This window comes from Aotus nancymaae, unplaced genomic scaffold (assembly GCF_030222135.1).
Source record: "Aotus nancymaae isolate 86718 unplaced genomic scaffold, 86718_ANA_hifiasm-v0.15.2.pri h1tg000139l, whole genome shotgun sequence".
Classification (NCBI taxonomy): Eukaryota; Metazoa; Chordata; class Mammalia; order Primates; family Aotidae; genus Aotus; species Aotus nancymaae.
This window is the reverse complement of record NW_026988554.1, coordinates 108,851-134,093: the sequence shown is the minus strand read 5'-3', so window position 1 is coordinate 134,093 and position 25,243 is coordinate 108,851. Positions and strand designations below refer to the sequence as shown.

General features: G+C 54.9%; 1 protein-coding gene and 1 pseudogene across 5 annotated transcripts in view; both read right to left on the bottom strand.

Moving 5' to 3' along the window:
- Positions 1-1,884: 1,884 nt before the first annotated feature.
- The window catches only part of LOC135272860 (zonadhesin-like), a 62,271-nt gene continuing 38,912 nt past the window's right edge, over positions 1,885-25,243 (bottom strand). For 4 of the 5 annotated variants that reach the window (XM_064371576.1, XM_064371575.1, XM_064371573.1 and 1 more), the window contains exons 4-7: positions 3,747-3,923; positions 2,225-2,327; positions 2,061-2,113; positions 1,885-1,977 (exon numbers count right to left, since the gene is read on the bottom strand). In XM_064371576.1, the coding sequence (XP_064227646.1) occupies positions 1,952-1,977; positions 2,061-2,113; positions 2,225-2,327; positions 3,747-3,923 (359 nt within the window). In that variant the 3' untranslated portion in view covers positions 1,885-1,951. Of the gene's footprint in view, positions 1,978-2,060; positions 2,114-2,224; positions 2,328-3,746; positions 4,161-25,243 lie in introns of those variants that run through there. The other variant, XM_064371572.1, reaches the window with a different exon arrangement.
- On the bottom strand, positions 8,776-20,371 carry LOC135272861 (zonadhesin-like; annotated as a pseudogene).

Below are 25,243 nucleotides of genomic sequence, written 5' to 3'. Positions count from 1 at the left end.
GGGTCAGTGCTGGACCCCAAATCACAGCTTGGGCCCTTCCCAGCCCAGGGAGTCTTGTCCTCAGTTTCTCACCTCCACAGCCCACTTCTGGAGTCCCTCGGGCTCTTGAGTCCTCTGTCCCCTCTTCCATTGGCAATACATCACCCATATATTGTACCCCCGAGGAGGTGTGGGAGGGACTTGGGGGATGAGCTATGATTGCACCACTGCACTCCAGCCTGGGTAACAGAGGAAGCACCTGTCTCTAAAAAAGGAAGGAAGGGAGGGAGGGAAGGAGGGAGGGAGGGGGAAAGAGGGAAAGAGAAAGGAAAGGAAGGAAGGAAAGAAAGAAAAAGAAGGGGGGAGTGAAGGAGGGAAAAGTAGAAGGGAAGAAGGAGTAAGACAGGGAGGGAGGGAGTTAAGGAGGGAGGAAGGCAGGAAGAGAGGGAAAAAGGAAGGAAGGGCCACATTTGGCTGGGTGTGGTGGCTCTCGTGTATTCCCAGTGCTTTGGGAGGTGGAGCCAGGATGATCTCTTTGAGCCCAGTTTAAGACCAGCCTGGGCAACATAGTGAGACCTCCTCTCTTCCAAAAAGATATGAAAATTATCCAGGTGTAGTGGTGCATTCCTGTAGTCCCAGCTAGTCAGGAGGCTGAGGTGGGAGGATCACTGGAGCCCCAGGGGTCAAGGCTGCCATGAGCTATGAGTGTACCACTGCACTCTAGCCTGGGCAACAGAGCAAGACCTTGAAAAGAAGGAAAACAAAGAAAAGAGGGAAGGAGGGAGGGAGGGAAGGAAGGAAGGAAGGAGGGAGGGAGGGAGGGAAGGAGGGAAGGAAGGAAGGAAGGAAGGAAGGAAGGAAGGAAGGAAGGAAGGAAGGAAGGAAGGAAAAAGAAAAGAAAGAGAAAGCCATATTCCCCAGCCTTAACTTGACATGTACAAGTTCTCAGAATCACCTTGGTGGAAGGCCAGAGGCCACGTTCTCTAAGAACTCAGATTCCTGGGGTGAAGTCTTCTCCTAAATCAGAAGCCAAGGGTCTGGGGCTGCTTCCCACCCTCCATTCCTCTGCCTCCCTGCTCCTTCTGTCTCCTCTAGTGATGTCCGCAGGACTGAACGGGCCACCCCCATGTGGCTTTCTCTAAGGGACAACACCTTCACCTCAACCTATGCTCGTCTCCCATCATTTTGCACAGAACCCAGCCCTACCTAGGCCTCCACATGCCTTTCTCCCTCATTTTCCTCCCTCCAAGACCCAACCTCCTCCACCATGATCATGTAGACATTCACATCTCAAAAATAAATAAGTCTGGGCTGGGCATGGTGCCTCATGCCTATAATCCCAGCACTTTGGGAGGCCGAGGCGGGTGGATCACTTGAGGTCAGGAGTTTGAGACCAGCTTGGCCAACGTGGTGAAACCCTGTCTCTACTAAAACTACAAAAATTAGCTGGGTGAGGCGGTACATACCTGTAATCCCATCTCCTCGGGAGGCTGAGGCAGGAGAATTGCTTGAACCCAGGTGGCAGAGATTGCAGCGAGCAGCGATCACGCCACTGTATTCCAGCCTCGGTGGCAGAGCAAGACTCCGTCTCAACAAAAAACCAAAACAAAAATAAGTATTTTTGGCCAGATGCCCTGGCTCATGCTTGTAAACCCTAGTACTCTGGGAGGCCAAGGTGGGAGGATCGCTGGAGGCCAGGAGTTTGAGATCAGCCTGGGCAACATAGTGAGACCTCCCTTTGTCTCTACAAAAACAAAAAAAAATAAAATTTAGCTCTCATGGTGACATGTATCTGTAGTCCCAGCAACCAGGGAGGCTAGGGCAGGAGGTCCAGGAGGTCGAGGCTGCAGTGACCTCTGATCGCACCACTTCACTCCAGCCTGGGCAACAGAGCAAGACCCTGTCTCAAATAAACAAATATACATACATTTATTTAATCTTCTTGTTTGAAGACAACTCACAACTGAGCAATTTAAAAGACACAGTCCAGAGCAATATCTGAGGAGAAAGCAAGACAACCGTGTGTGAGAGGAGAGGAGACCCCAGGCCCCAGCGTTCTAGGCTGTGGGGTCGGTTCTCACCTGTGTCCACCAGCCTGGCCAGTCCGTCTCCCTCCTGGCTCTGCGTTTTCTCTCTAGAAGGAGGAGGGGAACAGACATGGTTCCCCGAGTTGCCCTTTACGGGCCCGGCTGCTCCCCCGTTTGCACACCCTACCCGCCTTTCCTCTCCCCTTCCCAGAACTCACCTCTTTCTCCTTGTTCTGCAAATGCACTCTCTGGTCACTGCTAGTACTACAACCACCACAGGCACCAGCAGTCCCAATAGGATGGTCACCAGGTTAGATGCTTCTGGGTGCAGGGATGTGAGACAGGAAGGGTGGGGACTCAGGGGCACTCCCTTTTGGACATCGCTTGCTATCCAAAGGGACCTCATCTCTCTAAATCGCTAGGTGTGTCCGCTTCTCCCTCCAGGAGGCTCTCACCTCCAGGGACTCCAAGGCCTTAGTGCCACCCCCACCTCTTGCAATGTTTTCTGTTTCCCATAAGCCTTTTTAGACAGGGTCTGGCTCCTTAGGTGATCTGCTCGCCTCAGCCTCCCAAAGTACTGGGATGAACAGGCGTGAGCCACCGCGCCCGGCCGACCATTTTTAAATGTACGCTTCAACAGCGCTAAGCACATTCACATTGCTGGGCAGCCATTACCATCATCCATTCACAACATTTTGTTTTGTTGTTTTTCACTCCTGTTTTTTTTTTTCATTCTTGTCACCCAGGCTGGAGTGCACTGATCTGATCTCGCCTGACTGCAACCTCTGCCTCTTGTTCAAGCAATTTCCCTGCCTCAGTCTCCTGATTAACTGGGATTACAATATAGGAACCTGCCACCATGCCCAGCTAATGTTTTGTATTTTTAGTAGAGATGGGGTTTCACCATGTTAGCCAGGATGATCTCCAACTCCTGACCTCAAGTGATCCGCCCACCTTGACCTCCCAAAGTGCTAGGATTAAAGGCGTGAACCACTACGCCTGGCCAAATTCCTTAATTTTGTTGTAGAGATGAGGATGTTGCTGTGTTTCTCAGACTGGTCTTGAACTCCTTGACTCAAGTGATCCTCCTGCCTCAGCCTCCCAAATTTGCCACAACTTTGAAGGAAAAAAAAGGAGTTCCTGGTTAAGAAAGGAAGGGAACGAGCCCAGCCCAGGTAAAAGCAGGAGGAGACATTAACCAAATAAAGGCAGAACTTTGGGGAAGGTGAGAATGCAATGGAGGGCCCTGGGAGATCCGTAGAAGATGGAGCTGGGCTTGCAGAGAGGCTGGAATGGGGATGGAGGAAGCAAAATGTGTCCACTGAGAGCCAGGCTGTGCAGAGAAGGGCAGAGGCACAGAATTTAGAGGAAGAAGCCAGGCACAGTGGCTCACGCCTATAATCCCAGCACCTTGGGAGGCCAAGGTGGCGGATCACGAAGTCAGGAGTTTGAGACCAGCCTGGCCAACATGGTGAAACCCTGTGTCCTCTAAAAATACAAGAATTAGCCAGGTGTGGTGGGGGATGCCTGTAATCCCAGCTACTCGGGAGGCTGAGGTGGGAGAATTGCTTAAACACAGGAGGTGGAAGTTGCAGTGAGCTAAGATTATGCCACTGTACTCTAGCCTGGGCAACAGAGCGAGACTCCATCTCAAAAAGAAAAAGAATTTAGAGGAAGAAAGGGAGGGCAGGGCTCTGGAGGGCTCCTGCGGGCTGTGGGAAGAGGTGCCAGCTCACTCACGGCAGAAGGTTCTGTTCCGCCAGGCAGGGGCCTGGCCAGCCTGGGCACACAGGGATGCGTAGGCCTGCAGGGAGTGGCACAGGGCCGTGGTGTCACCCTTGGTCCCACACTGGCCTTGCACACAACTGGCGAAGATGGACTGAGGGGGCACCACCTGATGACACTGAGAGAAGGGTCCTGCAGGAAAAGAGAAGGCAGGTGAGCCAGGGGAGGGGCCAGGAAGGAGCAGGGCCATGTGGCTTCCCTGGGGCTGACTGGACATCCACTTCAATCAAAACCCGGATTTTCCCACCAGGCACAGTGGCTCACACCTATAATGCCAGCACTTTGGGAGGCCAAGGTGGGCAGATCACTTGAGGTCAGGAGGTCGAGACTCACCTGACCAACATAAACCCAATCTCTACTAAAACTACAAAAATTAGGGGGGCATGGTGGTGTGTGCCTGCAGTTCAGGCTACTCGGGAGGTTGAGACAGGAGAAGTTCTTCAATCTGGGAGGCAAAGGTGGCAGTGAGCTGAGATGGCGCCACTGCACTCTAGCCTGGGCAACAAAGCGAGACTCCGTCTCAAAACAAACAAACAAAAAAACCCTGGATTTTCCAGCCTGGGCAACATGGTGAAACTCTGTCTCTACAAAAAATACGAAAATTAGCCAAGCATGGTGGCGCACACCTGTAGCCCCCTACTCGGGAGGCTGAGGCAGTAGAATGACCTATGATTGTGTCACTGCACTCCAACCTAGGCGACAGAGTAAGACCCTGTCTGAATAAAAACGAAACAAACAAAACCCAGATTTGTGTGGTGGCTCCTGCCTGTAACCTCAGCACTTTAGGAGGGCAACATGGGAGAATCACTTGAGCCCAGGAGTTCAAGACCAGCCTGGGCAGCATAGCACATCCCCATCTGTACAAAACATTAATAACTTAGTTCATTTCATGCACTTTGAAGAAAAAAAAATTAGGCCAGGCACAGTGGCTCACGTCTGTAATCCCAGCACTTTGGAAGGCCAAGGCAGGCAGATCATTTGAGGTCAGGCGTTCAAGACCAGCCTGGCCAACGTGGTGAAACCCTGTCTCTACTAAAAATACAAAAATTAGCTGGATGTGGTGGCACAGGCCTGTAATCCCAGCTACTCGGGAACCTCAGGTGGAAGAACAGCTTGAACCAAACAGGCAGAGGTTGCAGTGAGCCAAGATCGCGCCATTGCACTCCAGCCTGGGTAACAGAGCTAGACTCTTGTCTCAAAAAGAAAAAAAAAAAAAAAAAAAAAAAAAAACATTAGCTGGGCACGGTGGTGCATGCCTGTGTTCTCAGCTATTCCAAAGGCTGAGGCAGGAGGACTACTTGACCCAGGAGTTCAAACCTGCAGTAAGCTGTGATCATACCATTGCATTCCAACCTGGGCAACAGAGTGAGACCGTGTCTCTAAAAAACAAGAAAAAAGAAAAACAGCCAGGCGTGGTGGCTCATCATGCCTGTCATCCCAACTACCTGGGAGGCTGAGGTGGGAGGATCCCTTGAGGTCCATAGTTCCAGACCAGCCTGGGCTACATAGTGAGACTCCTCCATCTCTATTAAAACATTTTAAATACCAAAAAAAAAAAAAAAAAGGCAGGGTGTGGTGACTCACACCTGTAATCCCAGCACTTTGGGAGGCCAAGGTGGAAGATCATAAAGTCAGGAGTTCGAGACCAGCCTAGCCAATATGCTGAAACCCCATCTCTACTAAAAATATAAAAATTAGCCAGGCATGGTGGTGCACACCTGTAGTCTCAGCTACTCAGGAGGCTGAGGCAGAAGAGTGGCTTGAACCCGGGAGGCCGAGATTGCAGTGAGCCGAGATTGTGCCACTGCACTCCAGCCTGGGTGACAAAGCAAGACTCCATGTTAAAAAAAAAAAAAAAAAAAAAAAATATCCCAGATTTATCTACGGCCTGAGACACAAAGACAGACCAGCCAGTCACAGGTCCCAAGAAGGTGACTGCTGGTTGCCCATGTGTTCCCGTTTGCCTTCCTCGTGCCTTTCTATGTTTCTGGTCTTGTTTCTCCCTCCCTGACCAGACTCCCTCCCCAGCCTCCTGTCCTTCAGGGAGGAAAAAGGGCCAGCAGGGACATGTCTTACCCTGAGGGTTTATTAAGATCACACAGTTCTTGTTCCAGGCATCCGCCATGCTGTTCTCCTGGCAGCTAGAGGGCTTGCCACCCACAGGGAAGCAGCTGAATGAGGAGAGGATACAAACTGAGGGCCACAGGCTCATGCTTGTAATCCCAGCACTTCAGGAGGCCAAGGCAGGAGAATTGCTTGAGACCAGGAGTTCAAGACCAGCCTGAGCAACATCGTGAGATCCCATCTCTACACAAAAATTTTTTTTATTGTACTTTAAGTTCTAGGGTACGTGTGCAGAACATGCAAGTTTGCTACATAGGTATACACGTGCCATGGTGGCTGGCTGCATCCATCACCCGATCATCTACATTAGGTATTTCTCCTAATGCTATCCCTACCCTAGTCCCCCAGCCCCCGATCCCATCTATACACAAACTTTTTAAAAATTAGCCAAACTACAGCTGGGTGTGGTGGCTCACACCTGTAATCCCAGTACTTTGGGAGGCCAAGGTGGGTGAATCACGAGGTCACAAGTTTGAGACCAGCCAGACCAACATGATGAAACCCCCGTCTCTACTAAAAATTCAAAAATTAGCTGTGCATGGTGGCACATGCCTATAATTTCGGCTACCCAGGAGAATGAGGCAGGAGAATTGCTTGAACCCAGGAGGCAGAGGCTGTGGTGAGCCAAGATCTCACCACCGCACGCCAGCCTGGGCAACAGAGCAAGACTCTGTCTCAAAGAAAAAAAAAAATTAGCCGGGCGTGGCGGCATGTGCCTGTAGTCCCAGCTACTTGGGAGGCTGTGGTGGGAGGATGGCTTGAGCCCAGCAGTTGGAGGCTCCAGTGAGCTGTGACTGCACCACTGCCCTCTAGCCTGGGCGACAGAGCAAGACTCTGTCTCAAAGAAAAGACTGAGGGCCTGAGGAACTGTCTCCCAAACAAAAACAAAAGTGGACAGGGGCGGGGCACAGTTGTTCTCACCCGTAATCCCAGCACTTTGGGAGGCCAAGGCGGGCGGATCACCTGAGGTCAGGAGTTTGAGACCAGCCTGGCCAATATGGTGAACCCTCATCTCTACTAAAAATACAAAAATTAGCTGGGTGTGGTGGTGGGCGCCTGCAATCCCAGTTACTCAGGAGGCTGAGGCAGGAGCATCACTTGAATCTGGTCAGCTGAGATCGTATCACTGCACTCCAACCTGGGTGCCAGAGCAAGACTCTGCCTCAAACACAACAGAACAAAACAAAACAAAAAGTGGACAGGAACAGAGAGGGATGCGGGAGAAGAGGACAAAATGCTGCCCTCAAGTAGGAAGGCCAGGAGACGCAGCAGGAAGGAAAAAGGCTAGACCTCACGGTGGACTTCCCAAATGGGCCCTCCAAAGGGATCACTAAACATGAGAGAAATCAGCAGGCGTGGGTGTGGGACGTCAGAACTTCTTACCAACTCATAGCTCAGAGACACTAAACGGGAGAGAATGGCTGGTTTCTGCCAGTAGGGAGGTATAGCACGGAGGGAGAGGGGACACTTTCAAGCTGCCGCCCGAGGCCCTTCCCCAGGCTCAGTTCCTCCTGCCTGGCTCTCCCACCCCCAGCTCACCTAGGTTCAGAGGATTCGGGTAACTTCCAGGCCGCCCCCAGCCGCACAGAATCGCCTGCAAGCTTTCTATCGGGGAGCAGGCTGTCATCCAAGCTGTTGTTATTGTAGTTCCCTGGAGGAGGGAATCGTTAAGACAGGCAACAAAGGGCCCTCCAGCAGGCCAGGCCCCAAGGCCACCATCCTCCTAACCAGAAGAGGCATCCTCACTCTTCACTCTATAACAAGCTCAAGTCTCTTTATTTTTGAGACAGAGTCTCACTGTCACCAAGGCTGGAGTGCAATGGTGTGGTCTCAGCTCACTGCAACCTCTGCCTCCTGGGTTCAAGCGATTCTCCTGTCTCAGCCTCCCAAGTAAGCTGGGACTACAGGCACTTGCCACCACGCCCGGCTAATTTTTTTGGATTTTTCGTAGAGACGGGATTTCACCGTGTTGACCAGGATGGTCTTGATCTCTTGACCTCATGATCCGCCTGCCTCGGCCTCCCAAAGTGCTGGGATTACAGGCATGAGACACCTCGCCCGGCCCGATTTTGTGGGTTTTTTTTTTTTTTGAGACGGAGTCTTGCTCTGTCACCAGGCTGGAGTGCAGTGGCGCAATCTCGGCTCACTGCAACTTCTGCCTCCCGGGTTCAAGTGCTTCATGTGCCTCAGCCTCCCGAGTAGCTGGGACCACAGGCATGTGCCACCATGCCCGGCTAATTTTTTTGTATTTTTCATAGAGACGGGGTTTCACCATGTTGGCCAGGATGGTCTCGATCTCTTGACCTCGTGATCTGCCCGCCTCAGCCTCCCAAAGTGCTGGGATTACAGGCATGAGCCACGGTGCCCAGCCAATCTTGTGTTTTTTATAGAGACAGGGTTTCACTGTGTTGGCTAGGTTGGTCTTGAACTCCTGATCTCAGGTGATCCACCCACTTTGGCCCCCCAAAGTGCTGAGATTACAGGCATGAACCACTGCGCCCAGCATTTGAGACAGAGTCTCCCTCTGTTGCCAGGCTAGAGTGCAGTGGCGTGATGTCAGCTCACTGCAACCTCAGCCTCTGGGTTCAACCGATTCTCAGCCTTAGCCTCCTGAGTAGCTGGATCTACAGACACTCTCCGCCATACCCAGCTAAGTTGTTTTTGCACTTTTGGTACAAACAGGGTTTCACCGTGTTAGCCAGGATGGTCTCAATCTCCTGATCTTGTGATCCACCTACCTCGGCCTCCCAAAGTGCTGGGATTACAAGTGTGAGCCACCACGTCCGGCAAAAAAATTTACATCAATCAATAAATAATTAATTAAAAAACAGTCCTCGTCAAACAGTCAATGAGGGCTGAATCAGGAGGAAACGGGAAGGAGGGTGATGGAGTTCTCAGGGAAGCAGACAGGGAAATGGGGTTTGGGAGTGGTTTGGGGGTGACCGCGGGGCACACTCACGGCAGAAGCTGCTCTTTCTCCGGAGTGGGGGCTTGAGCCCCTGGCTCTGGCAGACGGCCCCGAAGGCTTGCAGAGCTTCGCAGAGGGCGTGGTGACCTCCGAACTCACAGAAGGTGTTCGTACAGCCCACCAGGAAGGGTGTGAGGTCTGTGCGGGAGGCGCACTGCGCCCACACGGGAGCCCGCAGCACTGCCTCACGCTTTTCCCGAGCCCTGCGGAGGTCGGCCGTCCTGCAGTTTCCACTTGGGTTCTCCTGCTGTTCCGCCGGGATCTGCTGCTCATCCACCAGGAGTTTCTGACAACTGAAGGAAAAAGAAAGGAATCAACCTAGGGACAGCTGTCCCCCTGCTACGACACGAATTTTTTTTTTTTTTTTTGAGAGGCAGTCTTGCTGTCACTGAGGCTAACTGGAGTGCAATGGCATGATCTCGGCTCACTGCAACCTCCACCTCCCCTCCCAGGTTCAAGCTATTCTGCCTCAGCCTTCTGAGTAGCTGGGACTACAGGCGCCCACCACCACGCCTGGCCAATGTTTTTGTTTTTGGTTTTTCTTGGAGACAGAAACTCACTCTGTGGCCCAGGCTGGAGTACAGTGGTGCAATCTTGGCTCACTGCAACCTCTACGTCTCAGGTTCAGGTGATTCTCATGCCTTAGCCTCCCGAATAGCTGGGATTATAGGCGCCCACCACCAAGCCAGGCTAATTTTTGTATTTCTAATAGAGATGGGGTTTCACCATGTTGGCCAGGCTGGTCTTGAACTCCTGACCTCAAGTGATTCACCCGCCTCAGCCTCCCAAAGTGCTGAGATTACAGGCCTGAGCTGCCACGCCTGGTCCTATGATAATGATCTGGTGCTCCCAAATGACCCAGAGAGAGCTCTCAGGGACTCCTCACCCTCCTAGTCCCTCTGGTGTTCACAGGGAAGCTGGTCTGAGCTTTGGCCAACTTCCATTGGCCTTGTCTCCTTCCAGGTTCCCTTTTCTTTTTTCCTTCTCGCTCTGTTGCCCAGGCTGGAGTATGGCGGCATGATCGAGGCTCATTGCAGTTTCAATCTCCCAGGCCCAGGGGATCCTCCTGCATCAGCCTCGTGAGTAGCTAGGACTAACCACACCTGATTATTTTTCTTTTCTTTTCTTTTTTTCTGTAGAGATGGGGTCTTGCTATGTTGCCCAGGCTAGTCTCAAACTCCGGGCCTCAAGTGGTCCTCCAGTCTTGGCCTCCCAAAGTGCTGGAATTACAGGCATGAGTCACTGCTCCTGCCCCTCCTCCAAGGTTTCTAAGTAAGGAAAAGAAGACTTTCATATTTCTCTAACCGGGTTCTAGCAGCCTTGAGATGGATTAATAACACACATCACCCCAAAACATCCAGAAGCCATCACCCTCAAATCAGACACACAAAGCAACATTCTGGCCTGTAATCCCAGCACTTTGGAAGGCCACTGCGGGTGGATCACTTGAGGTCAAGGAATTCGAGACCAGCCTGGCTAATATGGTGAAACCCCATCTCTACTAAAAATAAAAAAATTAGTCTGACGTACTGGCTTGTGCCTGTAATCCCAGCTACTCAGGAGCCTGAGGCAGGAGAATCGCTTGAACTCAAGAGGCAGAGGTTGCCGTGAGCTGAGATCATGCCATTGCACTGTAGCCTGGGTGGCAGAGCAAGACTCTGTCTGTCTCAAAACACACAAAAAAAATTGAAGAAGAAGAAAAAGTAAACATTCTGGTCTTCGTGCCCCAGGTGTACCCTATAGTCTAGCTCCCCATGTCACGTTGCTATGAAAGGCTAGAGGGGTGACCAGGTGAGGTGGCTCTAGCCTGTAATCCTAGCACTTTGGGAGGTTGAGGTGGGCACATCACTTGAGCTCAGGAGGTTGAGACCAGCCTGGACATGGTGAAACCCCTTCTCTACCTAAAATACAAAAATTAGCCGAGCCGAGTATGGGGCACAGTGACATGCACCTGTAATCCCAGCTACTCGGGAGGTAGAGGCACAAGAATTGCTTGAACCCAGGAAGTGGAGGTTGCAGTGAGCCAAGACTGTGGCACTGCACTCCAGCCTGGCTTATAGAGCAAGACTCCATCTCAAAAAAAAAAAAAGAAAGAATGAAAAAGAAAAGCTAGATGAGTTGGCTCATGTCTATAACCCCAGCACTTTCGGAGGCCGAGGCGGGCACACTGCCTTAGGTCAGGAGTTTGAGACCAGCCTGGCCAACATTGTGAAACCCCATCTCTACTATGAAATACAAAAATTAGCCAGGCATGGTGGCAGGTGCCTGCAATCCCAGCTACTCAGGAGGCTGAGGTAGGGGAATCGCTTGAACCCGGGAGGTAGAGGTTGCAGTGAGCTAAGATCATGCCACTGCACTCCAGCCTGGGTGACAGAGTGAAACCATCTCAATGAAAGAAGGAAGGGAGAAGGGGGAAGGGAGGGATGGAAAAGAGAAAAGCTGGAGGGTCTCAAGGGACCACTACCTTGGGTCAATGTCCTTATCTTTCCAACTGTTCACGAATTCGCTGTGACTCTGGGCTAGCTCATCGCTGGGCATCAGCAGTTCATCCTCTTCCTCATTGAAGTTCCCACACACGCCGCAGACCTGGGTGGGCAGAGTGGTTTTTCGGTGCTGGGGAAGCACGAGACCTGTTTTTCTTTCTTTCTTTTCCTTTCTTTTTTTTTTTTTGAGATGGAGTTTTGCTCTTGTCGCCCAGGCTGGAGTGCAGTGGCACAATCTTGGCTCACTTCAACGTCCACCTCTGGGGTTCAAGCGATTCTCCTGCCTCAGCCTCCCGAGTAGCTGGGATTGCAAGCGCGCACCACCATGCCTGGCTAATTTTTTAAAATTATTCTTTTTAGTAGAGAGAGCGTTTCACCATGTTGGCCAGGCTGGTCTTGAACTCCTGACCTCAGATGATCCACCTGCCTCAGCCTCCCAAAGTGCTGAGATTACACGCATGAGCCACCATGCCCAGCTGAGAGTGGTTTTTCCTGGGAACATCCTCATCCATCCTACACAGAAAGGCACACTCCTCTGCTGCCCTGCTCCACCCTGAGGAGTGGCCTCTTCGGGCAGGCAGGATGTGAACACTGCCTCCCACCCCTGCCGCCCACCAGTCTTCCTGGTGCTGCCTACCCTGTGAACAGAGCCAGATGTTTTCCTCACCTTTCCATAGTAGGTTGTGGGGATTGCAATCTCTAAGAGACGATTCCCATCAAACTTGACCTGCATGCCAATCCTGAAGTTAACAATCGTGTAGATGCTGCTGGACTTGACGCTGACTGCGGGGATCTGGGAGATCGCACGGAGGGTGACCTGTTTGCTGTTGATCTAAACAGAAGGGCAGTGACAGTCAGTAGGAGGAGGGACTGGAGTCCCCTCCCCAGCACTCCCTCCCAACCCCGGTCACCACACCCTCCTCACCAGCACATGGTGGCCCTTCTTCAGGGTGACCTAGGCACCGTAGATGTCAGTGTAGACCTCGTGAAGGCGGAAAGCCTCAGTCCCACCTTCCTCCTTCTCATGCTTTGCACTGATCTTGAAGAAGGGCAAGTCCACGGCGGGGTGGCACACTTTCACCAGGATGTGAATGCAGGCATCGGGAATAGAATGGTTACTGCCATCAAAGCTCACATAGTGGGACTCATTTGGGAGCTGACCCACTCCCATACCTGGGAGGACAGAGAGACAGCCAGGCTGTGGCCCTCCCTCTGGCAGGTACAGGGTCCCTGGGAAACTAGTCCTGGGTTCCCCTGCCTTCCAGAAAAGTGTCAAGACCCCAGGTCTGGCCATGCCCAGTGGCTCACGCCTGTAATCCCAGCACTTCGGGAGGCCCAGGAGGGCTGGTATGAGACCAGCTTGACCAACATGGTGAAACTCCATCTCTACTTTAAAAATGCAGAAAAACTACGGGTGTGGTGATGTGCACCTGTAATCCCAGCTACTTGGGAGGCTGAGGCAGGACAATCACTTGAACCAGGGAGATGGAGGTTGCAGTGAGCCGAGATTGTGCACTGCATCCAGCCTGAGCACCGGAGACTCTGTCTCAAAAAGAAAATTAAAAAAAAAAAAAAAAAGACCGTGGGGCCAAGGCTGGGAGGCATGAGGTTTATGGGTGGAGGGGAGCATGATTCTTCAGAGGAAGGATTATTTTTTTCTTTTTTGAGACACTGTCTCTCTCTGTCACCCAGGGTGGAATGCAGTGGCATGATCATAGCTCACTGTAGCCTCAAACTCCTGGGCTCAGGCAATCTTCCTACCTCAGCCTCCAGAGTAGCTGGGACTACAGACATGAAGTACCCTGTTCAACTAATTTTTTTAAAAACTTTTTTTTAAGACACAGGGTCTTCTTCTGTTACCCAGGCTGGAGTGTAGTGGCAAGATCATAGTGCACTGCAGACTCTAATTCCTGAGCTCAAGAGATCCTCCTACCTCAGCCTCCCACCTCAGCCTCCCAAGGAGCTGAGACTACAGGTGTGAGGTCTTTAATTTTTATTTTCAATTTTTTAGTTTTTATTTTTTGTAGAGATGGGGTCTTGCTATGTTGCCCAGGTTGGTCTTCAACTCTTGGCCTCAAGTGATCCCACCTCAGCTTCCCAAAGCACTGGGATTAAAGGTGTGAGCACCACGCCCAGCCTCCAGGGAAGGATTTTATTTATTTATTTATTTATTATTTATTTATTTAGAGATGGAGTTTTGTCGCTCAGGCTGGAGTTCAATGGTGCTATCTCCACTCACTACAACCTCCGCCTCCTGGTTTCAAGGATTCTCCTGCCTCAGCCTCTCAAGTAGCTGGGATTACAGGCACCCGCCATGGTGCTTGGCTAATTTTTGTATTTTTAGTAGAGATGGGGTTTAGCCACGTTGGCCATGTTGGCTAGGCTGGTCTCAAACTCCCAGTCTCAACTGATCCACCTGGCTTGTCCTTCCAAAGTGTGCAAAGATTACAAATGTGAGCCACCGTGTCCGGCCCCAGAAAGGATTTATAATACCCCATCTAAGTTGGTGGCCGCTACAGGGGAAGGTTGGGTGAGCCCCAAGGCCCCCTTCTCAGCAGTTGGAGGTCACCTTTCCCACCCGGAGCTCTTCATTAGTTCGTTCTCATTGCTAGATTTTGCCTTTTACAAGTGTCTCCAACCCGCAATAAACTTTCCCCTCTTGAGAAAAAGCAAAAAGGAAAAAAAAAAGCCAAAATCTGAATCCAAGTGCTACAGGCAGCAGGGAGTCTGTTGGGGAGTTGAGACAGCTGGCCTCGGGGCTGTGGGGTCCCCCCATCACCGTGGTCCTCTTACCTGAGGTCCGACAACGGAGCAGCCCATCCAGGGCCCGGCATATCCGGTTGGGTTTGCAGGTGCTTTGGACGCAGGTGATGTTGTTGTGGACGGAGCAGGTGCAGAGCCTGGTGCAGGTGTTCTCTGTGTACCAGCGCTCCCCAACCTGTGGGCCACAGGGATTGGCAGAGCCAACAGAAACTTGGAATCGGGAGATGGGCTGATGCCCCGGCCGAAGCTGGCTGCAGCATCTGGCCTTCCTCCTTGCCCCCAAGTATTGGCCAGCCCTGCCCCTCCCAGGTTCTGAGCCTTCCTCCTGCCTCTCCTGAGCCTGGGCAGGGCCCCTGCTAGCTGGCCTCTCACCGGGTAGTAGGAGCCCGCTGGGTCGGTGCAGCCACACTGGACGAGGCGCACGCATGAGGTTCTGCTCAAGATGTGGCCTTTCTGACATTCACAGTCCTCAGCACAGGGCAGTGCTTTGGGGCAGCCCCTTGGGGTGTTTATGCTGCTGCAGGTGGCTGGGCAGGGGCTGTAGCTGCTGCCAGGTGGGCACCTCATAGCTAAGGAAAATGAAAGCATTAGGAAGAGTGGGGGGGCATCTTCAGCTCCCAAACCTTAGGGTATCAAAAGCTCCTAGCAGCGGCCGGGCACGTGGCTCATGCCTGTAATACCAGCACTTTGGGAGGTCAAGGCAGGCGCATCACCTGAGGTCGGGAGTTTGAGACCAGGCTGGCCAATGTGGTAAAAAAAATCTCTACTAAAAATACAAAACTTAGGTGAGTGTCATACGCATGCCTGTAGTCCCCGCTATTCAGGTAGCTGACGCATGAGAATCGTTTGAACCTGGGAGACAGAAGTTACAGTGAGGCGAGCGAGGTCAGACCACTCCCCTCCAGCCTTGGGGACAGCAAGACTCTCAAAAATAAACAGCCGAGCGCGGTGGCTCACGCCCGTAATCCCAGCACTTTGGGAGGCTGAGGCGAGTGGATCAGGAGGTCAAGAGATAGAGACCATCCTGGTCAACATGGTGAAACCCCGTCTCTACTAAAAATACAAAAAATTAGCTGGGCATGGTGACGCATGCCTGTAATCCCAGCTACTCAGGAGGCTGAGGCAGGAGAATTGCCTGAACCCAGGAGGTGGAGGTTGCGGTGAGCCGAGATCGCCCCATTGCACTCCAGCCTGGGTAACAAGAGTGAAAGTCTGTCTCAAAATGAATAAATAAATAGATAAATAAATAGATAGATAAATAAATAAAAAAGAGGTTTCACCATGTTGGTCAGGCTGGTCTTGAACTCCCGACCTCACGTGATCCGCCTGCCTTGGCCTCCAAAGGGCTTGGATCACAGGCGTGAGACACTACGCCTGGCAATTTTCGTATTTTTATTAGAGACCAGGTTTCACCACGTTGGCCGGCTGGTCTTGAACTTCTGATCTCAGGTGATCCACCAGCCTCTGCCTCACAAACTGCTGAGATTATAGGGAAGAGCCTCCATGCCCAGCCCTGTAAATCATTTAATCTAAAAGCCTTCTGAAAAATTAAGATCATGGCCCAGCGCAGTGGGTCATGCTTGTAATCCCAACACTTTTGGAGGCAGAGACGGGCGGATGACGAGGTCAGCAGTTCAAGGCCAGCCTGACCAACATGGCAAAAGCCTGTCTGTACTAAAATACAAAAATTTGCCAGACACGGTGGTATGCGTCTGTAATCCCAGCTAATCGGGAGGGTGAGGCAGGAGGATCATTTGAACCCGGATGGTGGAGGTTGCAGTGAGCCGAGATCGCGCCACTGCACTCCAGTCTGGGTGACAGAGCAAGAGTCTGTCTCACTAAACAGCTTATATATATATATTTTTTTACATAAATGGTCTTGCTCTGTCCCTCAGGCTGGAGTGCAGTGGTGCAATCGTAGCTTACTGCAGCCTCCCACTTCTAGGTCTTAAGCAATCCTCCCACCTCAGCTTCCTGAGTAGCTAGGACTACAGGTGCACAGCACCACACCCAGCTAAATTTTTGTAGAGATGGGATCTTTTTCTGTCATCCTGGCTGGTTTCAAACTCCTACTCTCAAACGATCTTCCTTTCTCAGTCTCCCAAAATGCTGGGATTACAGGGGTGAGCCACTGTGCCCAGTATAAACTTTACTTAATTCTTTCTTTTTTTCTTTACTTCTGAGACACAGTTTTGTTCTTGTTGCATAGGCTGCAGTACGGCTTCAGGATCTTGGCTCACTGAAAACTCTGCCTCCCCGGTTCAAGCGATCTTCTTCCCTCAGCCTCCTGAGTAGCTGATATTATAGGTCCTCGCCACCATGCTCAACTAATTTTTTGTATTTTTAGAAGAGACCAGGTTTCATCATGTTGGCCAGGCTGCTTTCGAACTGCTCACCTCAGTCTCCCAAAGTCCATGTATTACGGGCCTGAGCCCTCACACCCAGCCTTAACTTTATTTTTTAATTAATTTATTATTATTTTTTAAAAGACGGGGTTTCACCGTGTTGGTCAGGCTGGTGTTGAACCCACAACCTCAGGTGATCCGCCCACCTTGGTCTCCGAAGTGCTTGGATTACAGGCATGAGCCTGCATGCCCGGCCAACTTTATTTTTAGAAATCAGACAGATTGGGCCGGGCGCTACGGCTAACGTCACTAATCATAGCACTTTGGGAGGCCGAAGTGGGTGGATCACCTGAGGTCAACAGTTAAAGATCGGCCTGGCCGTCATGGTGAAACCCCATCTTCTTAAAAAAAAAAAAAAAAAAAAAAAAAAAATCTGCTTGGAGCGGTGGCTCACGTCTGTAATCCCAGCAGTTTGGGAGGCTCAGGCAGGTGGATCACGAGGTCAAGAGATCGAGACCATCCTGGTCAACATGGTGAAAGCCAGTCTCTACTAAAAGTACAAAAAATTAGCTGGGCATGGTGGCGCGTGCCTGTAATCCCAGCTACTCAGAAGGCTGAGGCAGGAGAATTGCCCGAACCCACGAGGCAGAGGTTGCGATGAGCTGAGATCGCGCCATTGCACTCCAGCCAGGGTAACAAGAGCAAAATTCCGTCTCAAAACAAAAAAACTTCTGGGAGCGGTGGCTCACACCTGTAATTCCAGCTACTTGGGAGGCCGAGGCACGTGACCTACCCATGTCGAGTCCCAGGCCCCCAGGCACCTGTCCCTGTCCAGAGACCCAGGCCCCAGGCACCTACCCCCGTTGAGAGACCCAGGCCCCCAGCACCAGCCCCTGTCCAGAGACCCAGGCCCCCGGCACCTACCCCTGTTCAGAGACCCAGGCCCCACGGCACGTGCCCCTGTCGAGAGGCCCTGGACCCCGGCACCTGCCCCTGTCCAGAGGCCCAGGACCCCACACCTACCCTTGTCTAAAGACCCAGGTCCCCCAATACCTACCCCTGTCCAGAGACCAAAGACCCCCGGCACGTACCCGTGTCAAGAGACCCAGGCCCCCTGGCACCTGCCTCTGTCCAGAGACCCAGGTCCCCGGCACCTACCCTGTCCAGAGGATCTGTACTCCGGCACCTACCCCTGTCCGGAGACCCAGGCCCCCCGGTCCCTAACCTCCTTCAGAGACCCAGGCCCCCGGCACCTGCCCCTCCCGGAGACCCCGGTCCCCCGGCACCTACCCCTGTCCAGAGGCCCTGGACCGTGGCACCTACCCAGGCCCAGGCCCCCCAGCACCTATCCCTTTCTGGAGACACAGGCCCCTCGGCCCCTACCTCTGTCCAAACACCCAGGCCCCCCGGCACCTGCCACTGTCCAGAGGCCGTGGACCCCGGCACCTACCCCTGTCCAGAGACACAGGCCCCCGGAACCTACCTTGTCCAGAGATCCAGGAACCCTGGCACCTAACCTTCTCCAGAGACCCAGGCCACCGGCACCTACCCCTGTCCAGAGACCCAGGCCCCCGTCACCTGCCCCTGTCCAGAGATCCAGGCCCCCCGGCATCTGCCCCTGTCCAGAGACCCATGCCCCACGGCACCTACCCCTGTCCAGAGACCCAGGACCCCCGGCACCTACGTCTGTCCAGAGACTCAGGACCCCGGCACCTACACCTGTCCACAGATCCACGCCCCCGGCACCTACCCGGGTCCAGAGACCCAGGCCCCCCGGCACCTACCCCTGTCCAGAGACCCAGCCCCTGGCACCTACCCCTGTCCAGAGACCCAGGTCCCCAGCATCTGTCCGTGTCCAGAGACCCAGTTCCCCCTGCACCTACCCCTGTCCAGAGGCCCTGGACCCTGGCACCTACCAAGGCCCAGGCCCCCCGGCACTTACCCCCATCCAGAGACTCAGGACCCTTGGCACCTAACCCTGTCCAAAGACCCAGGCCCCCGGCACCTACCCTGTCCAGAGGATCTGGACTCCGGCACCTACCACTGTCCGGAGACCGAGGACCCCCGACACCTAACCCTGCCCAGAGACCCAGGCCCCCTGGCACCTACCCTTGTCCAGAGACACAGGCCCCCCGGCACCTTCCCCTGTCCAGAGGCCATGGACCCTGGGACCTATCCCAGTCCAGAGACCCAGGCCCTCCGGCACCTGCCCCTGTCCAGAGGACCTGGACCCCGGCACCTTCCCCTGTCCAGAGACCAAGGCCCCCCGGCACCTGCCCGTGTCCAGAGACCCAGGCCCTCCGGTACCTGCCCCTGTTGAGAGACCCAGGCTCCCCGGAACCTACCCTCTCCAGAGATCCAGGGCTCCCGGAACCTACCCCTGTCCGGAGTCCAAGGCCCCCTGGCACCTGCCCCTGTCCAGAGACCCAGGCCCCCGGCACCTACTCTGTCCAGAGGTCCAGGACCCCTGGCACCTACCACTGTCCAGAGACCCAGGCCCCCCAACACCTAACCCTGTCCAGAGCCCCATGATCCCCAGTATCTGATCCTGTCCAGAGACCCAGGCCCCCCGGCACCTGCCCTTGTCCAGAGGCCCTGGACCCCGGCACCTACCCTTGTCCAGAGACACAGGCCCCAGGCACCTTGCCCTGTCCAGAGGCCGTGGACCCCGGGACCTATCCCTGTCCAGATACCCAGGCCCGCCGGAACCTGCCCCCGTCCAGAGATCCTGGCCCCCTGGCTCCTAGCCCCGTCTACAGACCCAGGACCCCGGCACCTACTGCCGCCCAGAGGCCCTGGACACCGGAACCTACCCCCGTCCAGAGACCCAGGCCCTCTGGCACCTACCCCTGTCCAGAGACCCAGGACCCCGGCACCTGCCCCTGTCCAGAGGCCCCGGACGCCGGCACCTACCCAGGCCCAGGTCCCCTGGCTCCTACCCGTGTCCAGAGACCCAGGCCCCCGGAACCTACCCTGTCCAGAGGCCCTGGACCACGGCACCTACACCTGTCCAGAGACCCAGGCCCCCTGGCACCGACCCCTGTCAAGACACCCAGGCCACCTGGCACCTGACCCTGTCCAGAGGCCCTGGACCCTGGCACCTACCCTCGCCAAGGACCCCGGCACCTACCCCTGTCCAGAGACCCAAGACTTCGGGCAACTACCCCTCTCCAGAGACCCAGGCACCCCGGAAACTAGCCCTGTCCAGAGGCCCTGTGACCCCGGCACCTGTCTCTGTCCACAGACCCAGGTCCCCCGACACCTACCCCTGTCCAGAGACACAGGGCCCCAGCACTTACACCGTCCAGAGACCCAGGACCCCTGGCACCTACCCCTGTCCAGAGACCCAGGCCCCAGGCACCTAGCCCTGTTCAGAGACCCAGGCTTTCGGGCACCTACCCCTCTCCAGAGACCCAGGCCCCCCCGGAAACTAGCCCTGGCCAGAGGCCCTGGACCCCTGCACCTGCCTTTGTCCACAGACCCAGGCCCCCCGGCACCTACCCCTGTCCAGAGACACAGGGCCCCGGCACTTACCCCGTCCAGAGACCCAGGACCCCTGGCACCTACCCCTGTCCAGAGACCCAGGCCCCAGGCACCTAGCCCTGTCCAGAGGCCCCGGATCCCGGCGCCTATTTCTGTCCAAAGACCCAGGCCCCCGGCACCCACCCGCGTTCAGAGATCCAGGCCCCCGGCACCTGCCCCTGTCCAAAGAACCAGGCCCCCCGATGCATACCCCCGTTCAGTGATCCCGCCCAGAACCTGCCCCTCCCAGAGACTCAAGCCCCTCAGCACCTATCCCTATCCGGAGACCCAGGCCACCCGGCACCTACCGCTGTCTGGAGTCCCAGGCGCCCCGGGCCCCTGCCGCTGTCCGGGGTCCCGGGCAAACCGGCCCATGCCTCTGTCCGGAGACCCAGGCCCCCCGGCACCTGCCCCTGTCCGGAGGCCCAGACCCCCTGGCAACTGCCCCTGTTAGGAGGCCCAGGCCCCCGGCACCTACCCTGTCCGGAGACCCAGGACCCTGGCACCTACCCCCGTTCAGAGACCCAGGCCCCCGGCACCTACCCCTGTCCAGAGACCAAGGCCCCCCGGGTCCTGGCCCTATCCAGAGGCCCTGGGTCCCGACACCTACCCAGGCCCAGGTCCCCCGGTACCTACCCCCGTCCAGAGACCCAGGACCCCCGGCACCTACCCCTGTTCAGTGACCCAGGACCCCCAGAACCTACCCACGTTGAGAGACCCAGGCCTCCGGCACCTGCCCCTTCCACGGACCCAGACCCCACGGCACCTACCCCTCTCCTGAGACCCAGGCCCCTGGGAATCTAGCCTTGTCCAGGAGCCCTGGACCCCGGCACCTACCCCTGTCCAGACACCCAGACTCCAGGCACCTACACCTGTCCACAGACCCAGGCCCCCCTGTACCTACCCTTGTCCACAGACCCCGACCACCGGCAACTATCCTTTCCAGAGACCCAGGACCCCTGGCACATACCACTGCCCAGAGGCCCTTGACCCCGGCACCTGCCCTTGCCCAGAGACCCAGCACCGCGGCACCTACCCCTGTCCAGAGACCCAGGAACTCTGGCACCTACCCCTGTCGAGAGACCCAGGAACCCAGGCACCTACCTCGTACAGACGCCCTGGACCCCGGCACCTACCCCTGTCCAGAGACTCAGGCCCCCCGACACCTAACCCTGTCCAGAGACCGAGGCCCCCCGGCACCTGCCCCTGTCCAGAGACCCAGGCCCCCCGGCACCTGCCCCTGTCCAGAGGCCCTTGACCCCGGCACCTACCCCTGTCCAGAGACCCAGGCCCTGTGGCACCTGCCCCTGTCCAGAGACCCAGGCGCCCCGGCACCTGAAACTGTCCAGAGACCCAGGCCCCCCGGCACCTTCTCCTGTCCAGAGACCCAGGCGCCCGGGCACCTGCCCCTGTCCAGAGGCCCTGGACCCCCGGCAACTGCCCCTGTCCAAAGACCCATGCCCCCCGGCACCTGCCCCTGTCCAGAGACCCAAGCCCTCCGGCACCTTCCCCAGTCCAGAGACCCAGGATCCCAGCACCTACCCCTGTCCAGAGACAAAGGCCCCCGGCATCTACCCTGTCCAGAGAACCAGGACCACTGGCACCTACCCCAGTCAAGAGACCCAGATCCCCGGCACCTACCCCCGTCTAGATGCACTGGATGTTGGCACGTACCCCCGTCCAGAGACACAGGACCCCGGCACTTACCCCCGTCCACAGACCCAGGCCCCTGGCACCTACCCCCGTCCAGAGACCCAGGCCCCCGGCACCTATCCCCATCCACAGACACAGCCTGACGGCACCTACGCCCGCCCAGAGGCCCTGGACCCCGCCACCTACCCCTGTCCAGAGACCCAGGCCCCCGGCACCTACCCCTGTCCAAAGACCCAGGCCCCCCGGCACCTACTCCTGTCCAGAGACCTAGGTGCCCCGCCACCTGCCTCTGTCCAGAGGCCCTGGACCCCAGCACCTACCCAGGCACAATCTCCCCGGGACCTACCCCTGTCCAGAGACCCAGGCCGCCCGGCAACTTGCCCTGTCCAGAAACCCTGGACCCCGGTACCTACCCCTGTCCACAGACCCAGGCCCCCCGGCACCGACCCCTGTCCAGAGACACAGGCCCGCCGCATTTACCCCGTCCAGAGACCCAGGACCCCTTGCACCTATCCCTGTCCAGAGACCTAGGTCCTAGGCACCTACCCCTGTCCAGAGGCCCTGGACCCCGGCACGTAACACTGTCCAGAAACCCAGGCCGCCAGGCACCTACCCAAGCCCAGGCCCCCGACACCTATCCTTGTCCGGAGACCCAGGACCCCGACACCTACCTCTTTCCAGAGACACAGGCCCCGAGGCACCTGCCGCTGTCCAGAGGCGCTGGACCCTGGCACCTACCCCTATCCAGAGACCCAGGCCCCCCGCACCTACCCCTGTCCAGAGACCCAGGCCCCTCGGCACCTGTCCCTGTCCAGAGGCCCTGGACCCCAGCACCTACCCAGGCCCAGGCCCCCCAGCACCTACCCCTGTCCAGAGACCCAGGGCCCCCCGCACCTGCCCCTGTCCAGAGACCCAGGTCCCCCGGCACCTGCCCCTGTCGAGCGACCCAGGCCCCCCGGTACCTACCCTGTCCAGAGACCCAGGCCCCCGGCACCTACCCCTGTCCGGAGACCCAGGACCCCGGGCACCTGCCCCTGTCCGGAGGTCCTGGACCCCGGCACCTACCTAGGCTCAGCACCCCGGCACCTATCCCTGTCCAGAGACGCAGGCCCCCGGCACCTACCCCTGTCCGGAGACCCAGGACCCCAGCACCTACACCTGTCCAGAGACCCAGGACCCCGGCACCTGCCCCTGTCCAGAGACCCAGGCTCCCCGGCACCTATCCCTGTCCAGAGACCCAGTTCCTCCGGCACCTCTCCCTGTGAAGAGGCCCTGGACCCCAGCACCTTCCCCTGTCCAGAGACCCAGGCCCCTCGACACCTAACCCTGTCCAGAGACCCAGGTGCCCCAGAACCTGACCCTGTCCATGAGACCCAGGCCCCCCGGTACCTACCCTTGTCCAGAGACACAGGCCCCCCGGCACCTTGCCCTGTCCAGAGGCCCTGGACGCCGGCACCTATCCCTGTCCAGAGACCCAGGCCCTCCGGCACCTATCCTGTCCAGAGACCCAGGCCCCCCGGCACCTACCCCTGTCCGGAGACCCAGTCCCCCCGGCACATGCCCCGGTCCGGAGGCCCTGGACCCCGGCACCTACCCAGGCTCAGCCCCCCGGCACCTATCCCTGTCCAGAGACGGAGGCCCCTAGGCACCTACCCCTGTCCAGAGACCCAGGACCCTGGCTCCTACACCTGTTCAGAGACCCAGGACCCCGGCACCGACGCCTGTCCAGAAACCCAGGCCTCCGGCACCTTGCCCTATCCAGAGGCCCTGGACCCTGGCACCTACCCAGGCCCAGGCCTGGATAAATTGCAAAAATTTTCTCCCATTTTGTAGGCTACCTGTTCAGTTTGATGATAATGTTTTGTGAAAAGTTAGCAAAATAGATAGATCACGAAAAAAACTAATGAAGAAAAAAGAATCAAATAGACACACAGAAATGATAAAAGAGATATCACCACTGATCCCACAGAAATACAACTACCATCAGAGAATACTATAAACACCTCTACACAAATAAACCAGCAAATCTAGAAGAAATGGATAAATTCCTGGACACATACACCCTCCCAAGACTAAACCAGGAAGACATCGAATCCCTAAATACACCAATAAGAACTTCTGAAATTGAGGCAGTAATGAATAGCCCACTAACCAAAAAAAGCCCAGGACCAGATGGATTCACAGCCAAATTCTACCAGAGGTACAAAGAAGAGCTGGTACCATCCCTTCTAAACTATTCCAAACAATAGAAAAAGAGGGACTCCTCCCTAACTCGTTTTATGAGGCCAGCATCATCCTGATTTCAAAACCTGGCAGAGAGACAACAAAAAAAGAAAGTTTCAGGCCGATATTGCTGATGAACATTGATTTGAAAATCCTCAATAAAATACTGGCAAACCGAATCCAGCAGCACATCAAAAAGCTTATCCATTACAATCAAGTGGGCTTCATCCCTGGGATGCAAGGCTGGTTCAACACATGCAAATCAATAAACGTAATCCGTCACATAAACAGAACCAACAACCAAAAAAAAAAAAACACGATTATCTCAATAGATGCAGAAAAGGTCTTTGATAAAATTCAACACCCTTTCATGCTAAAAACTCTCAATAAACTAGGTGTTGACAGAACTGTCTCAAAATAGTAAGAGCTATTAATGACAAACCCATAGCCAGTACCATAATGAATGGGCAAAAGCTGGAATCATTCCCTTTGAAATCCAGCACAAGACAAGGATGCCCTCTTTCACCACTCCTATTCAACATAGTATTGGAAGTTCTGGCCAGAGAAATCAAGCCAAAAAAAAGAAACAAAGTGTATTCAAACAGGAAGAGAGGACATCAAATTGTCTCTGTTTGCAGACAACATGAGTGTGTATTTACAAAACCCCATCATCTCAGGCAAGCAGAGAGCCAAACCTTGAGTGAACTCCCATTCACAATCGTTACAAAGAAAATAAAATACCTAGGAATGCAACTTACAAGGGAAGTGAAAGACCTCTTCAAGGAGAACTACAAACCACTGCTCAAAGACATAAGAGAGGACACAAACAAATGGGAAAACATTCCATGCTCGTGGGTCGAAGGAATCATTATCGTGAAAATGGCCATACTGCCCAAAGTGATTTATAAATTCGGTGCTATTCCCCTCAAGCTACCACTGATTTTCTTCACAAAACCAGAAACAACTACTTCAAATTTCATAGGAAACCAAAAAAGAGCCCGTATAGCCAAGACAATCCTAAGTCAAAAGAACAAAGCTGGAGGGATCACTACCTGACTTCAGACTGTTCTAAAGAGATACACTAACCCAAACAGCATGGTACTGGTACGAACTAAATATGGAGACCAAAGGAACAGAACAGAGACCTCAGAAATAACACCACGCGACCACAACCATCTGATCTTCCACAAACCTGTCAAAAACAAGCAATGGGGAAAGGGTTCCCAATTTAATAAATGGTGCTGGGAAAACTGGCTAGCCATATGCAGAAAACAGAAACTAGACCCATTCCTTACATCTTATACAAAAATTAAGATGGATTAAAGACGCAGACATAAAAACTAAAACTATAAATACCCTAGAAGAAAACCT